General features: G+C 47.3%; 1 protein-coding gene across 2 annotated transcripts; it reads right to left on the bottom strand.

Moving 5' to 3' along the window:
• Positions 1 to 3,966: 3,966 nt before the first annotated feature.
• AMIGO1 (adhesion molecule with Ig like domain 1) lies at positions 3,967 to 8,192 on the bottom strand. 2 transcript variants are annotated; one of them, XM_080915786.1, is made up of 2 exons: positions 7,939 to 8,192; positions 3,967 to 7,517 (listed from the first exon to the last, which is right to left on the bottom strand). In XM_080915786.1, exon 2 carries the CDS (start codon positions 7,421 to 7,423, stop codon positions 5,942 to 5,944), a length of 1,482 nt encoding a protein of 493 aa, XP_080771912.1. In that variant the 5' UTR covers positions 7,424 to 7,517; positions 7,939 to 8,192; the 3' UTR covers positions 3,967 to 5,941. The 2 variants fall into 2 exon arrangements, with proteins under 2 accessions (XP_080771912.1, XP_080771911.1); XM_080915785.1 differs by having other exon boundaries at positions 3,967 to 7,482.
• Between the last annotated feature and the right edge of the window lie 8,461 nt (positions 8,193 to 16,653).

The raw sequence follows: 16,653 nt of genomic DNA, 5'->3' as shown, positions 1-16,653 counted from the left end.
GAGAAGGCTTAGAAGTAGATGGTGAGCACTGGGCAGGGCTTAATACAAACAGATTACCTCCGATGGGACAGCCTTAGCCCAGATGTGGTCAGAGAACAGCAGCCCATTATTAATTGACCAGCTATTGTCAGAACTTCCCAAAGAGCTTTTTAGGCCATCTTTGAAGCAGGCGAAGGAGACATTTCAGACTAGTCTGGGGAATCACTGGTGACATAAGTGGCTCCCAGGACCCTATCTTTTCAAAATGGTTCTCAGTCATCTCCTAATGCATCCTAGCAGTGATGCTTAGGCCACACCTAGGGTGAACCACACCAAAAGAGAGCAGGGGGAGGGAAGGGGAGCCGAGGGGGGGAGAAGTACAGCGCTCCCTTGTCACAGTCCTTGCCAGCCTTTGTACACATTATCTATATGCCAGTGCAGAAGGACAGACACCCAGCAGCTACCTGGTAGGATTACAAGTCCTTGGTTTACCAAAGGGTGGCTTTCGGGCCATAGTTCTGTGCTCTCTGTGCTTCAGGGACAGTAATCAGGCTGGCACACACCTGAAGGGAAGGTCTCGGGGCAGTTCTAAAGATCCTGGTCATTTGCTGTCTTCTACTGATTTGTGTCTGAGCCTGATGAAAGTGCTTGATTGGGAGCTTTAGCCTTTTCTTTCAAAGCCCTGGGAGAGGAAGCCACCAGCAGAGACTCCTTGTGGCCTGACCAAAAAAGCCAACTGTCCTTACTGCAGGGCCTGAGCTTTTTTTGCCATGTGGGTGGGGAAAGTACAGCATCACCACTGGTTGCCTAGGAGACAAGATAAGTGGTACATATACAGAAAAGGGAGGAGTTGAGAGGTCAAGTGAAGAAAGACTGGGCTAGCCCATGCATTGCATCCTTATCCTGTCCCATTGGCCTTCTCTGTTTCTCTCAAGTGCTGTGTGAGAGGAATGACAAAGTCTTGCAAGACCCAGCAGACAAAACTGCACATCTTGTCCACTATCCCAGGAGCTTGTGGCTTGGAAGTGGGGTGGTTACAAACAGCAGAAGAGATACGGCCTCAGAGAACACCAAGCAGTCTTCCCAGCCTGCTCTCTGCCAGCACCGTCCTCTCAACCAGGCCGTCAGCCATAGCAAAGGCCAACTTTATGAAGATGGAAATACACAGATGTGGACTATGGGGAGCTCTGACTTCACTCAGCATCTGCATTTCACTGACCGACCTGATGTGCCTGGCAGAAAAGTGACTTTACTATTCCTCCTGAAGCGAAACAGACAACTTCCCAGACAGAACAGGGCTACAATGGCTCAATTTCATACATATAAGAGGTCATGGCAATTGCATATTCTCCCTCTTTGGTCTCCCATTCAAGTACACACCAGGACAGACCCTACTTAGCTTCTGAGATCAGCTGAGATCTCACATATCGGACAGTACAGTCCTAGGCCTCACCCTTGTAGGACTGTTCTTTCCAGAAGCCCCAAGAGCCTAGCCAGATGTTACACTCTAGTTCAATTTCTGGAAGGTTATGTCTATTAGAGAAACTAAAGATTCTGCATTTTTCGTTCTATTCCACGGAATACTTAGTGCACATGAAACCGTCATTGAGTATTAACATACCCATGAGATGAATATGCTTTTAGCTCAAGATGAAAATATCCTGGTAATAATCAAAATTTTATGAAAGTGAGCTGTTTTCCACCATTAAGAAAAAAAAGCAACCTTCCAACCCGAACATTTCGCCATCATGCCATTAGGAAGCTTGATCTAGCCTTTTAGGAGAGCCCTGTAGGGAGGCAGCCCTCCTCCTTGGGGATCTAGGAGACCAGCATTATGTGCAAGCCCTGGCCCAGGTTATCTAATCTCTTGCTTGCTAAAGGCCCTGTGACGCTGCCTTTGAGGCTATCTCAAAAGTTAGAAAACTGGCCTGTTGGGCAGATCAGCCCTGCCTGATTTTGTGTGGTCTATCTGTAATAGTAGCTTTTACTTTTGCAACTGGTTGGAAAAAAAAAAAAACTGAAAAGAAATTAACATTTTAGTGCCCACAGGTCCATTTCCATTGGATGCTCTGTTTTGGTGGGGATTTGAGTATGTACCTCAAAGGTTTGTGTCCTAGAAGCTTGGACCTCAGTGTGGTACAGCCAAAGGGTGGTGTAACCTTTAAGACATAAAGTCTAGTGAGAAATAGGGCATCAGGGCATCATCCTTACAGGACAGTGATATAGTTCTCATCAGGCCCTGGTTTGTTCTCACAAGAACAAGTTGTTATAAGAAGGGCAAACAGACCATGGAACCCACCTTCCACCGTTTCTTTATGTAATCTCTTCTGCATTTCCTCCCATTGTTGTGATGACACATACCATGAGGCCCTCAAAACATGTCCAACCGTCCATCCTCCAGAGCTATAAGCTATGCTAACCTCTTCTCTCTTACAGAAGCCCTGCCTTGGGCATTTCCCTCCAGCAAACAGACTGCTATATTGGGACAGAAGCACGGTCATTCATCTGTGCACTGTCTCTGGGTGTTTGTCTGCTGTAGCAGTGCACTGGAGGTTTAATAGATGGTGAATCCTCTAAGGCCCAAATATTTACTGTCTGGCCCATTGACAAAACGTTTGCCATCCTCTTCTCTAATCTTAATGCCTCGATGATTTCAATTTTATACTTAGTCTCCTAGACGATGCAGATCACAACACTTAGAAGAGATTCTGTCTTGCTGTCACAGCCATTTGAGGTATGCTGACCCCACCCACATGCTAAGGTAAATAAACCAACCACAAACTGTGCCAGAGCAGAGACTCAAGCCAGGTTTAATGGTCATTGTCTAGTCTCAGAGCCCATGGGCTCTGAGGTTTACCAGCCTGGTGTACACAGTGGGAGGAAGAGTCCTGGACACAGAAAGAGAGAATTACAAGGCAAGGACACATATACACCCGGAAATTGGCTTTGTTCTCCCAAGACGGGTCTACCCTTTCCTGGCCTCTTCCAGGGGCCCCATAGATAAGCAAAGAAAAAGATCACAGATAATTACACAGATTGTAGAGCCCCGTCACATCCTGTCTCCAGAGAGACCTGCTTCTCTTTTCTGGGAGATACGATTTATGGGTACAGATGGGGTGAAGGCCAGCCTTTCTTGTATCTACACCTGGCTGTTTTCTTCCCAAGGTCTAATGGGATCATATATGTGGAATACAGACACACACATACACCCCGCCTACAAGGACAAAGCTACCATTGGGTTATAGGAACTGAAATCACAAGGAGAGACCAATCAATTAAAAATCCTGGTGGAGCATCTGGACATGTCCTGTAGGTGTCTTGAACTAGGGCCCAAGTCGTGACTATAGTAGGGAGAGTTAGGCTGCAGAGTAGGGCTTACAAAGAAAACGACCCTCTTGGTCCTCAGGAGCTCAGCTACAATGCCCTAGAAGGCAAACTTCATTTGACTTCCATTTTAAAGAATCTCACAGCCCTCAGTGGTATCAGGAGAAGATGCTGCCACCTAAGAGAGTTTCTCATTTCCTTGTGAGTCGGAGGATGGAGGTCTGGCCCTTGGACCTCTGGTGACAAAGTCCCCAGAAGTTTTTGGAATACAACGGGTTCCTCTCCAACTCTTGTCTGTTAGGACACAGGAAGAGCAAGTCAGAGATGCTTAGCCTCCATCAACATCCTTTGGGGTCCTTCACTGCTCTGGTTCTAGCTTCCTGTCTTATAGATTTGTAGTGTTTTAGGAGGGTTTCTGAGGAGTCTGATGAACCAGCGAGTACCTCACCACCCTTCTCCAAAAAGCTCCAGTGTATAGTCCCCCTAACTCCAGCATCTGCAGAAAAGTGATTCAGCTCCCCGGAGGTATGGGTAAACATTCATGGGGTTTAGAAATTAAAGTACAAGAGATTGTGCATTTGAGGAGCCTGGCATGGTCACTGTCTCTCCTGCAGTGCAAAAAAAAAAAAAAAAAAAAAAAAAAAAAAAAAATTGTGTGTGAGAAGTTGTGCATGTGGGTGGAGGCCATACTAGAATGGTGGCATCAGAGGGGGCTACAGACTCACTGTCCTGGTAGAGGTCAAGGTGCCGGTGTGCATGCATACCTAAGAGCATGCATACCTAAGAGCATGCAACTACTTAAGGGGAATCGCTGCACCTCTCTCTTGACAAAACTAGGTTAGTAACAAAGGATGGGCAGCAGCCTTGCGAGCCCAGGAGTAGACAGGGGCCGATGTTTACTTCAGTTCCTCTTCCCCAGTCCTTACAAGCAGCCTGACAGGCCCTCCTAGCACTAAGAAGCCCTCGACCACAGGTAAACAACACCCCTTAGAACCTCAAAAGCAGGTCAGGAAACTAAAGGACCTGGACGACTTCCGACCACAGGAGACAAGGGAAAGAAAAGACACCGGAAAAGACCAACGCCGGGGAACACTTTCACCTCTATCCTGCCCACCCGTCTTCCAAAGCTCAGAACAACTGCCTCTGGGACTTGCAGTATGCTCACAGGATGCAGGGCACAGTCATCTCTGTACCCAAAGCATCTTGCAAGCCAGGATGGAAGCTAAGGCTGGGTTAGTTTTTAAGTCCCTCTGCTCTGACAGCCACAACTGCACTGATCTCCAGCTGACAGGAATGGTATGGCAGAACTTCCTTTTCAAAGTTTAGTGCCCCTTCTGCCTCTGTTAAGAGACCACCTGCCTTCCAGTCTGGCAGGGGGAGGGCAGAACTCTAAGCCACACTCTATCGACATTCTGGGACAAAAGACCACCAGGTTCCAACCCTTCATATAGCAAAAATCCTACATTTTGTCTCTGCAGGAGTGAGGCAGCCCTGACAGCAGAGAGAAGATAAACATTAGGTCCTGTCTATCTCCAGACCTGGTCTAAATGAGCAGGACCAGACTTTACTGACTCCTCCTTTGCAGAGAGCAGCATTCTATGGGAGGCTCAGAACCCCACTTGAGTTGATCAGAAGGTCGGCAGAAGAGATGGCACACATGGAAGATCAGGTAGGTCTGGCTGGCTGCTGCATAAAAGAGGCTGGTTTTCCCCATTCTTCCAGCAAGGGTGGCCCTTGTGCCACTAGGGTGGCAGGCATCATAATGCTCCTCCTTCAGTTTCCCCTACTCTTGTCCCGACAGATAACATTGGGAGTCAAATTCTAACCAGATCTTTCCCCAGTCAGGGAATTAGCCTACCTGGAATGTATGCCCTATCTACAAGGTTTATGCTATGACAGGGACCTCTTAATTCATTCTGTACCCATCTGTGCAACCTGCCCCAGGACAAGGCACAGACACAATGTCCTATATCGCTGCCATAACTAACAGGCAAGAGGCCAGGCTCCTGCAAAGATCCACCTACTCAGGACTCCCGGGGAAAGAAGACAGCTCTAGTGAGAAGTCTCACAGCAGCACTAGGGAGGTTATTGATCCAAGTCTCAGCCTTTTCCTGACTCATTTTCCAAAGGGTTCCAGTTCCCTAGCTATGAATGTGACTTCCTGACCAGAGAAGACACTGCAGCTTCCCAGCATGGCTCCTGTGGAGGCTCCCCCAACACACACAACTTCGCAGGTGTGGGTGGGCAGAGACAGAAAAAAAAAAGTTGTTTTTCAAATGGTTTTCTCTTAAGGAGCTAAGGATGACCTCAAAAAAAGTTTAGGGAATCTGCTCCTCCCCTCACCCCTTTCCTCGTTCCTGTCCAACTCAGACGCGTCTCCCTCCTCTACCACACTGAGAATAGCCAAGGCTTTGGGTAGGGGTGTGGCATCTGCCTGAGGATTAATATATCCATATGTGAAACGCGCAGCATCCACACCCTCACTGGGGTCTTGCCTCCTCTTGTGCTCATGACCAATTCCCCGGTGGTCAGGAGGAACCCACTCCCTTGGGCAGCCAGCCCTCTCTTCCACCCCCTCATATCCCTCAGGGGTACACTACCTCTCCTGGGGCAGAACCTCCCCATCAGCCTGTGCTACTCACACCACAATGGGTGTATCAGAAAAGACCGAGCTGACCGACTCTGGATCTGACATCCTCCGTTGGCCCTTGCCTGTTGCCTCAGGCACCGGCAGAGTATTGCCTGGTTTGAGTTTGCCATTTTGACCCTGCCCTGGTCCAGCAGGTTCCAGGAAGGCCACCCGCCGGTCAAAACCATCATCTTTGTCCCCACCAGCCATAGGGTCATGGTTGGGTGTGGTACTGAGCATAGAAGAGCTGAGGCTATCTCCTTGATGGCTGGAAGGCTTCTCCACACCCCGACACCAGCAACGACAAGGGGTAAGGTACAAGTATATGAGGACCAGAACCACACTGAGGATGCAGCCCACCAGGGTAGTATAGGCTGTGTTGAGGGTGTCATGATGTCCGTGCAAGGTGAAGTTATACACTTTCAACTCCACAGACAGCGTCTCATTGAAAGTCTCCCCCATGGCATAGCAGGTGTACACACCCCCATCCTCAACCTGCACCTCTTTAAAATGAAGACTGCCATCCTTGGACACAGTCACCGTGCCATTGGCCCCCTGACTTAGCACCTGTTCATTGCTTGGGGTCACCCACACTTTGGTCATCCCTTGCTGTTTGGTATCACACGAGATGGTCAAGGTGTCTCCCAGGTGAGCCTCCCAGGCACTTTCCTTGTACTCGCTGCAGTTGAAGAAATCCAGACTGAAGACGTTGTGCAGCTTCTTGGAATGCACGCAGTACAGATCCTCCTGGAAGTCCATCACGGAACTCAGCTGCCGGTACTGCCAGTGGGAAAAGAACTGGTAAAGCTTGCAGTCACATTCCAGCGGGTTGTTATGCAGGTACAGCCCGTTCTTGACCCAGGCTGGCAATTTCTGCAGGTCCGTCAGGGGCAACTTCTTGAGCTTGTTGGAGGACAGATCCAATAGCATTAGTTTGGGTAATTTGTTTCCATCCTTGATCAGTTCCAGAGGAAATCGAGAGATCAGATTCTGGCTTAAGTAGAGTTTCTGCAGCTGGGCCATGTCCTCGAAGGCATTCCGGTCCACCACCACAATGTGGTTATTGTAGAGCAACAGCACTTCCAGTGCCTGCAGGCCGCTGAACAGGAACTCATCCAGCGTGTGAAGATGGTTGGAGGAGAGGTCCAGGTACCGAAGGTTGGGCACCGGGACGAAGGCCTCAGAGGAGATGAAGTTCAGGTGGTTGTGGCTCAGCAGCAGGGAGTGCAGGTTGATCAGACGGGTGGGGGTCCACTCAGCCCGCAGCCGGCTCAAGTTGTTGTGGCTGAGGTCCAGTAGCGCTGTGTAGCTGGGCAAAGATTGGGGCACATTGGGCAGCTGCTGCTTGGAGCAGCTGAGGATGTTGCTGGCGCACAGGCAGTTGGCGGGACAACTAACCACAGATCGGCCAGCCCTGGCTACCTCAAAGAGAAGCAGGAACCAGGAGAGCAGCAGGAGCCAGAGGCCTCGCAGGTCACGCTGGGGTTGCATAGTGTCACTGGGGAGAGCGAGGAAGGCCACAGGATCTGGGAGAGTCACCCCGGCATGTTCTGGTGGAGTACAGAAGGGTCACTTTCACTACAGGCTTGGGAGAAAGAGGATGGATTTGTAGTCACCAAGGACTCAGGAGGGAAAGACCACCACTCCCACTTTCCTCTCCCACCCCTGCTCCCACCCTTTGGTGAGTAGAAAGAAGAAGCTATCCCGGGGAGGTTCCAAAACACAGTGAGGCAGGCTATGGGCTCAAAAATACTAGGGCATTAGAGGCACTGGTGCAAAGGCCCAGTGGGCTAGGGTCGCGGATGTAGAGCGGGGATATGCACTGCGTGTCCCTTGCAGTGGCAGTGGTGGGGTGTCACAGGGACTGCACGCTCGAGGTTTGGAGGCGGGGTCATCAGGGCCTTTCCCCAGGAACCAAGGGAAGGTCAACAGGGTACCGAGCTGGTTAGGGCCGAAGGTTCCCAGGGCCTGTGGCGCGGGTTCCCTCCCCAGAAACTCCACTGCACCTGCTCCGAGAGGATGCGTCTCAGCCCATGGCCAGTCCCGGAGCTCCGTCGCGGCCTCCCCCGTCCGCGCCTCCCCGGCCGGCCTGTCACGGCGCTCGGCGTACACAGGGGCCCGCGCCCGGCGACATCGCCTGCGAGGAACTTGCTGGGTTCCGCGCTGTCCACCGGCGCCGCCGCCTCTCCCCGACCGCCGTGCCCGTCCACCCGAGCCCACCTAGCACGACTGCCGCCTCCGGAGCCACCGGCCAGGCTTGGAGCAGTGCGGCAAGCGGGAGACGCCGCGATCCCAGCCGAGGGAGCAGCGTGGGGGCAGCGAGCACCGCGCGCGCGCCCGTCGCCGCCGCCGGAGCCTCGGGGCGCGTGCGCGAGGCGGGGGCGGGGCGCACGTGCGTGTGTTTGTCTCCGGGCTCCCGGCGGACACGCGGGCGGCTGGCTGCAGTCGGGGGTCATTTCCTCTGCCGTCCTGTGCTGGGCCCTCAAGCGCCTCTCCTCCCTAGCCTCCCTTTCTCCATTCATGCCCCAGTACCCAAACCCACTGTCAGGAAAAGTAAGTCTAACAGGAGTGCGTTCGCTGGAACCAGTGATCTGACTCGGGAGCAAGAAGCGTCGCGTCTTTTAATTTTGCAAATTAAAGAAATCTGGCTCGCCTCCCGCTTGTCAGTGTTGGCGGGAAATTCATTAGTCACGTTCTGACGTTCCTTCTGCTTTCTCTGTGGAGCTGTGAAGTCACAAAATTTTGGGGGAAGAGCTTTATATTGTTGTTTTCCTCTCGATTCTTGATACCACTACTCCATACACTTTGAAGTACCATTGAAGAACACAGCTGTTTTGCCTGCAAGCCTGCTAGTCGTGACTCTGGCTTGGGAGGTGTGTCCTTCCACGGACAACCCATCTTGCCTTTTCCACTTGTCTTCTTCCTGAAGCACTTTCTCGTTGTCCGACTATGATTTCAGTAGTTTTGCTATTAATTTAATTCTCAAAAATGAAGACCAGCGGTTGGCGTTGAGGTGTTTTCTGAAACACAAAGAAGCGTTAACCAGTGCATGATAATGGATGATTGAGGAGGAGGCCCGGGATGAACCAAGAACATGTCATCCAAGAAGTCATTCTTGAAATAGTGGACACAGAAGGAGAAATTAGCAAATTTTTCTTTCCAGTCTTCTAAGTAGCAAGACCAAGCCTGAAATTAATGCCTCAACAAATTAGCTTGCTAAGAGTTTTAAAATGTATATCTCTCTCATGTTTTTACTGTGAATTTAAGAGACTATTATTTCTTGAAGGAGGGTATTGGCACATACTTACACATGATCTTAGAAGTTTTTTTTTTCTTTTCTTCCTTTCCTGTTTAATCCGGGCATGGTGAAAAGTCAGAAAAGATGGGCAGTCCTTTTTGGAGGGGAAGGTAAGAGGAATCACGAAATCATTTCCTGTGAAACATAGTTTCTGTTAGCCAGAGATTCCAGAGAAGCATGCTTGGCAGTCCTGTTTTAGCAGTTTCTCTGTCTAAGGTACGTGTCTGTCATGTGGAAGCTCATCATTAGAAAGCCAGACTGGGACCAGAGGGTCAGCTTTCACAGAGGGTCACATGGATCCCTCAGATGGTTGGCTGTTGTCAAGAAACCTCAGTGACTCTCCAGGAAGGTCAGGTCTCAAGACTCTTGAGTGTCCTGACAGGACAGCTTCTGGCAGGGCAAGAGATCCAAGAGCCTGCAAGACAGAAGTCACAGTGAGGCAGCTCTTTCAAGTATTGCCGTCATCTCCACTTTGGTCACATAGACAGACAGACCCTGATAAAAAGAGACCACACAAGGGCATGAATTCCAATAGAGGATTGTTGGGACCCCTTTGAAGCTGTTATCACATATATAGTCTCTGAAGTCACATCTATTTTTTTAATTTTGAAAAATTTCAAACTTACTAAAAGTACGCAACGAACTCGTATATATCCACCATTCTTAGTCCATAACTGACAAGAAAAGCCCATCGTATTTTATGCAAATATCCCTGGGAAATGCATGCTCCTCCTACCCTGCTTTGCCCGCCCCTGTTCTTCCTTTAGAGAGCATTGCAGGCTCTCTTCCGTCCCTCTCCTCTTTCTACTGTGTTTGGTAGGGGAAATAAAGTAACAGGAAAGAAAAAGGCCCTTTGAGCTGGACATCAGTTTTAAGAGTTGGTACCTAAGCCAAGTGGTTGTGGCACATCCTTTTAATCACAATACTTGGGAGGCAGAGGGAGGTGGATCTCCAAGTTTGAGGTCAATCTGGTCTACAGAGAGAGTTCCAAGACAGCCAGGGCTACACAGGAAAACTGCCTTGAAAAACAAACAAACAAATAACAACAACAGAAGAGTTGGTATCTATAATTTATGTTGCTCTTTAGTCTCTTTTAATCTCAACAACACTTAACTTTTTAAAAATATACATACAAACCACCGAGGACTCTTGTTAACAGTGAGATTCTGAATCACTAGTCCAGACAGGGACCCAGTAGCCTGTGGGTCTAACAGGCTAGATATTAATGCTTTGGATCCACAGGCCATCTGTTGAATCACAAGCGGCTAGGTGTAAGCCATTTAAATAGGTAGCCATTACTTAGCACATTTGGCTATGGAATTAATTACCAATAAATAGCATTAGAAACCACATCTTCAGTTTTCCTAGCCATGCTGAAAATAGCAGTGACATGTGGCCAGCTACCCAATGGAACAAGGCATTGTCCCAGGAAGTCCTTTGGGTGGCACTGTATAGAGAATTGACTCATAACAACTCTCCCACAGCTGCTTTTTAGGCCAAACAACTACCTATTAATTCACAACAAAAGACAACCTGTTCAGGATAAATAGCAACAGGTTATTTATAGTCTGTATTTATTTCCTCTTGCTGGAATAGATCAACTCAGTGTTCCTAACTACAGCTTCAAAGGTTATTTGTCTAGCTCAGGGCTTGAACAAAAGAAGCTGCATGTATCTACTAGCTAACGAGACTGGACGAATTGCCTCCCTCCACACTAGAAGTGTTTTTTCTTCAGTTGGACTGGCCGATATTGACCACTGGCATCAAAGCAGAGAGTGGTTGGGGAAGACATCCTTTAAGGATGCTAACTTTTGGGTCTGGAGAACACAAAAAATTGGGGTTGAGGATATATTTAGTTGGTAGAGTGCTTGCCTAGCATTTAAGACATCCTGAGTTTGATAAAAACCAGCATAGTTTATATAAAGTCCCGCCTTAAAATTAAAATTAAAAATAAGTAATAAGCAAGGATCCAAAATCGTGTGTGTGTGTGTGTGTGTGTGTGTGTGTGTGTGTGTGTATGTGTGGTATATGTGTGTGTATGTGTATGTGACCTTGCAGAGCCCAGAAGAGGGTATTGGGTCCTGTGGAGCTGGAGTTACAGGTGTTTGTGAATGCTTGATGTGAATGCTGGGAGTTTAGATTCTTTGCAAGAGCATCAGGTGCTCTTAACTGCTGAGTATCTTCGGCCCTAGTGGGTGCTCGCTCACTCACTCCATCTATCTATCTATCTATCTATCTATCTATCTATCTATCTATCTATCTATCTATCTATCTACCTACCTACCTACCTACCTACCTACCTACCTACCTACCTATCTACCTACCTATCTATCTATCTATCTAGCTATCTATCTATCTATCTAATATATTCGAGTACACTGTAGCTGTCTTCAGATACACCAGAAAAGGACATCAGATCTCATTATAGATGGTTGTGAGCCACCACGTGGTGGTCTGCAGCAACCATATGAACACATTAACCAGAGCCTGAAAATAAGTCAATGGTGTGGGCTGGCTGGAGTACCATAGACAGTTTACAGTGCTCTGGGCTCTTTGGATCTATCAAACTCATCTAACAGTGTTTGGTTTAATCTATAGCTCCCAGTCAAGGCTGCCCTGCCTTTATAGAAGTGATTGTCCCAGGTAGCTAAACTATGAACATTCTCTTGACTTTTGATGCTCACATAGTCCTGCACTTAGTCACCAGATAGTTGTTTCTTGGAAATATATCTGACAACTGTGTGGTCTAAACCATTATTTATCCCTTAAAGACAAGATTCTGCTACCACAGTCTCCCTGTACCTGACTAGGCAACCCAGAAATAGAGAATCATTTCCAAGGTATGGTTACAATTTCCTACCTCTCAATCCTTTATACTGTGGGATTTGGCTTTTTTTTTTTTTTTTAGATTTTTGTCATGAACCTGAAAATGTTTTCTTTTCCTGTTCATACAACCCTCTCTTTTGATTTTTAAAGGCTTTTAAGTCTAAAATTAAATTTTAGCTAACAGGCTTCTCAGCTAAACTTCATATCATACAGATTCTTGACTCGTTTGCATTCTGTCTGGAGAGCTTGATGTTCGAGTTCAGGGAGTCAGAGTTCGTTCACTTAGGGATGGATAATTTTAAACAGCTAAGGATGTTTCTCCCTGATCTATGGCCATTTGGTTAACACTTTGTGTGAATAGATCTTTCTCCTCTAACCTTTCTTTTTATTTGTTTGTTTGTTTTCTTGATTCTTTGAGACAGGCTTTCTCTACATAGCCTTGGCTATCCTGGAAGTCACTGTATAGATCAGGCTGGCTTCAAATGCACAGAGATCCACCTACTTCTGCCTCTCAAATGCTGGAATTAAAGTCATGTGTCACCATGCCCAGCTCTAACAATGTTTTCTGCATCCAGTTCAATCAGGTTTGAGGAATTCCAACCATTTATACTGTTCTTAACTGGTTAACATGTTAATTATAATTTGGGCTGATCTGGCCCTTACCTGTAATGAGAGAGCATCAGACGGCCTATGTTGTAAGAGATTTTAACAGTCAAGTTCACTGGCAGAGCAGTAAGGGCCAGGAGAAAGAAGTGTCATTTTGTGGTTTAGTGTGCAGCCTCTGCAGCCAAGCTTCCTGTCCTTGCTCGTCCGTCACTGGGAGGGGGCAGTTACTTAGCCTATACTGTGGAGACAATAAAAACACCTGCCTAATGGAATAGTGAGACTTTAGCTGGCTTATCCATCCCAATAGAGTTTCTTAACAGGCAGTAAGCACTACACATATCAGGAAGCAGGAGCTGGCTACCGTTGCATCTTTGGTTGGGGTGCTTTCTTAAATGTATTTTATTCTTTACCAGTCTCATATGTGTACATAATGAATTGTAGTCATTCTCACACACCCCATTACTCTTCTTCACCACCATGCCTGCCACTGAAATCCTTCTTCATAGCAAGTTGCCTCTCTCTCTCTCTCTCTCTCTCTCTCTGTGTGTGTGTGTGTGTGTGTGTGTGTGTGTGTGTGTGTGTGTAATCAAGTTTAATCAAGCATTCTTGCACAAGTATAAGTGGGAACTTATTTAGTGGAGTACGGAGAGTTTATGAAAGGCCACATCACTTACGAAAGCCAGACCTCTCATCCCAGCCACAATTAACTGTCAATAGTCCTTAAAACAAGGGTGGGGCCTCATGAGCCCTTTCACCGTCCATAATAGAATGTTGATGGGCCTAATGTCCTGCAGGTAACCACAGCTGCAGACTCTCCACTGACTCTCCATGTACTATAAGACTGTTAGGGACAATTCCAAACACACAGAATAGGGGGAAAGCTGTGATCTGTGGTCTATCTATATTCTGCAGGGTCCTATGTTCCAGAGTCCAGTGGAAGTTTACGGATAGAACAGAGTTGTAAATCTTAAAGAATGGGAGGCTATGGGGCTGGCGAGATGGCTTGGAGCTTAAGAGCACTGCCTGCTCTTCCAGAGGACCCTGGTTTGATTCCCAGAACCTACTTGGAGGTTCACAAGCTTCTGTAATGCCAGTCCTATCTGACACCTTCTCTGTCTTCCACGGGCTCTGTGCACATCTAGTGCACTGACATATGCAAGGAAAACACCATACACATAAAGAAAAAAATGTAAAAAATTGGGAAGTCATGAGGAAGCCACAATAGCTGCTGAACTATCAAGCAGGACCACATGTCATTAGCCTGTCCTGCCAGCTCCTAAGAGGGTTCCTGTCATTCCAACAGGTCCGGACCCAGCACAGGCAGCAGCTCCTTTAAGACTGCGGGAGCTCTGCTGTCCTCAGTTTGGGCCAGACCATAGCTACAGTATCCAGATCAGTTCTGGGAAGCTCGTTTACAGCCTGGAGCACAGCCAGAGGTCGCTGATGGAGCTGTGCACAGTCCAGTAATCATATTATATGCATTTGCTCACAAACATCTGTTGAGTCCCTAGGGCAGAGCACTGTGTTACAGGCCTCAGGGTGAGGCTGGATAAAGTGGATGTAAACATCCTTTGGAAATAGTTCTTCTCCTGTCTGGGGCCTAGAAAGTAAGATATGTACTTTAGCAAGTACCTATCAACTGCCTGTTTTGTTCAGGATTCCCTGTAAGTGATATGACTTTGGGGTCTAATAGAAAGATCTCTGGATTGACTCCAAGGCAGCTGGACTCCAGTTCTGCCCCTGTCAACTATGGAGACATTACCCCACGTCTCAGTTTTCTTGAGTAGAAAGTAGAAATTATAATCCCTTCTTTATTAACAGTTCACATTGGGGTGGAGGAATGGCTCAGTGGTTAAAACAACTGGCTGCCCTTGCAGAAGGCCCAGGTTCAATTTCTAACACCCACAGAGAGGCTCATAGCCCTCTGTAACTCCAGTTCCAGCGCCCCCTTTTGTCTCCCTAGGCATGACATACACATGGTACACATGCCTACATTTAGGCGAAACACCCAGATGCAAAAAAATAAAAAAATAAAAAGAAATCTTTAAAAAGTGCAAATTGCAGAGCTGCTGACCCATTGAATCAGTATCTTCTTAATTAAGATCCCGAGAGGCACTTTGATCAGGTAAGTTGGGGAGCACTATCTGAGGCGATTTGAATAGGATTGGCTCCTATAGACTCGTGTGTTTGAATGTTTGGTCTATAAGGAATGGCACTATTAGTAGGTGTGTCACTGTGGGGTGGACTTTGAGCTTTCTTACGTTTAAGATATACCCAGGTTAGCACACTGTCTCCTTCTGCCTGCCTATCAAAATGAAGAACTCTTGGCTCCTCCTGCACCATGTCTGCCTACATGCTGCCATGCTTCCCACCATGACAATGATAGACTAGACCTCTGAAACTGTAAGCCAGCACCAAGGAAATGTTTTTCTTTATAAGAGATGCTGTGGTCATGGTGTCTCTGCACAGCAAGAGAACCTTAACGAAACCTTAACTAAAACCCTACCCTTCAGAGCAATGTTCTCTAGATGTGTGTTCCACAGACTCCACTAGAAGGTCGAAAGAACTTGGAAAGAAGATTCCGAAGCCCATCTCCAGATTTACTTAGAAGGCTCGGGTTTAGGGCCTGTAAGTCTTTATTTAATGTGATTCTAAGTGATTCTTTGTGCCCTTAGATTTAAAAGCCATTATTATAGAATTTGGCAGGGTCAAGTGAAGAGTTTTGAGGAAACATTGGTCGCTCATGCACAGAGGACGATGGAGCACGAGGAGTCATCATAAGCACTCTTGGACAATGTAGAATGATGTACCGTTTGAAATCTTCAGAGCTGCAAACAAGAGTCTCATGCAGTCTGGGTGTGGTGGGGCATGCCTTTACTCCCAGAACTTGGGATGCAGAGGTAGGCTGATGTATGTGAATCTGAGGCTTCTGTGATCTACACAGTGAACTCCAGGCCAACCAGACCAGCCAGAGATACATAGTGAAACCACCACCACCACCACCACCACCATCAAAACAATAACAAAAACAACAACAATCTTACATAGCAGGCTTTGGGAAGAGAGATTTGCTATAAGACCCCAAAAGGCAGCCAGAGTACTAGCTGAGGAAATTATGGGCCCACAGCCTCCATAGAGAATTGAAACAGTGTTGTGAAATGCTAAAAAGAGGCTTTCAAGGACTGGAGAGCTGGCCCAGTGGTAAAGAGCACCTGTTCTTGGGAAAGACCAGGGTGGATTATCTCTGCCCATGTGGAGGCTCCCCACCTTCACCCATGTGGAGGCTCCCCACTTTCTCAGGAACCAGACATGCGTGTGGTACGGCAGACATATGGCTAAACATTTTTAAATCTTAAAAAAATAAAAGAGGCTTGTAATCCAAGAGTCACTTACTTGTTTGTTTGATTTGTTTTGTTTGTTTCTATAAGGGCATACTTGTAGGTCTTGAGTAGGTCAAATTGCTCCCATCCAAAATGAGGAAGCCTTATTTTTAAGTGTTTTTCTTTGGCCTCTGTGCACCCCAACCTTTCATATTTAATTATAGTATGTGACCAATCTCCATTTAATTACTGTGATTAGTGGAACAGAGTTAGTTTTGTTCATAATACCTGGATGCATAATGCCTGGGGTCTGCTTTCTTTTTAGGAAAGTAGGGAAAAACCTTAAAGGAAGCACAGGGCCGACACAATGGCTCTGCAGTTAGGAGCAGATTCTGTTCTTTCCAAAGGTTCCCGGAACACACACCAGCTGCCTCACAACTACCTATGCCTACAGCTCCAGGAATCCAGTAGCCTCTTCTGGCCTCTGTGGACACTGCATTCATGTGTCCAACTCCTCCCCACCCCATACACATTTTTCATTTTTTTCTTATTTATTTATTTATTTATTCAGTATACATCTGAATATCAGCCCCCACATAATTTAAAATAAACAATAAAATCTGGGGAAAAGAAGCAAGCCCTTTATTTCCCTAGAATAGATGTTTATGAGA

This window comes from Micromys minutus (assembly GCF_963924665.1).
Source record: "Micromys minutus genome assembly, chromosome: 4".
Lineage (NCBI taxonomy): Eukaryota > Metazoa > Chordata > Mammalia > Rodentia > Muridae > Micromys > Micromys minutus.
The sequence above is the reverse complement of the archived record's forward strand: the minus strand, read 5'-3'. Positions and strand labels throughout refer to the sequence as shown.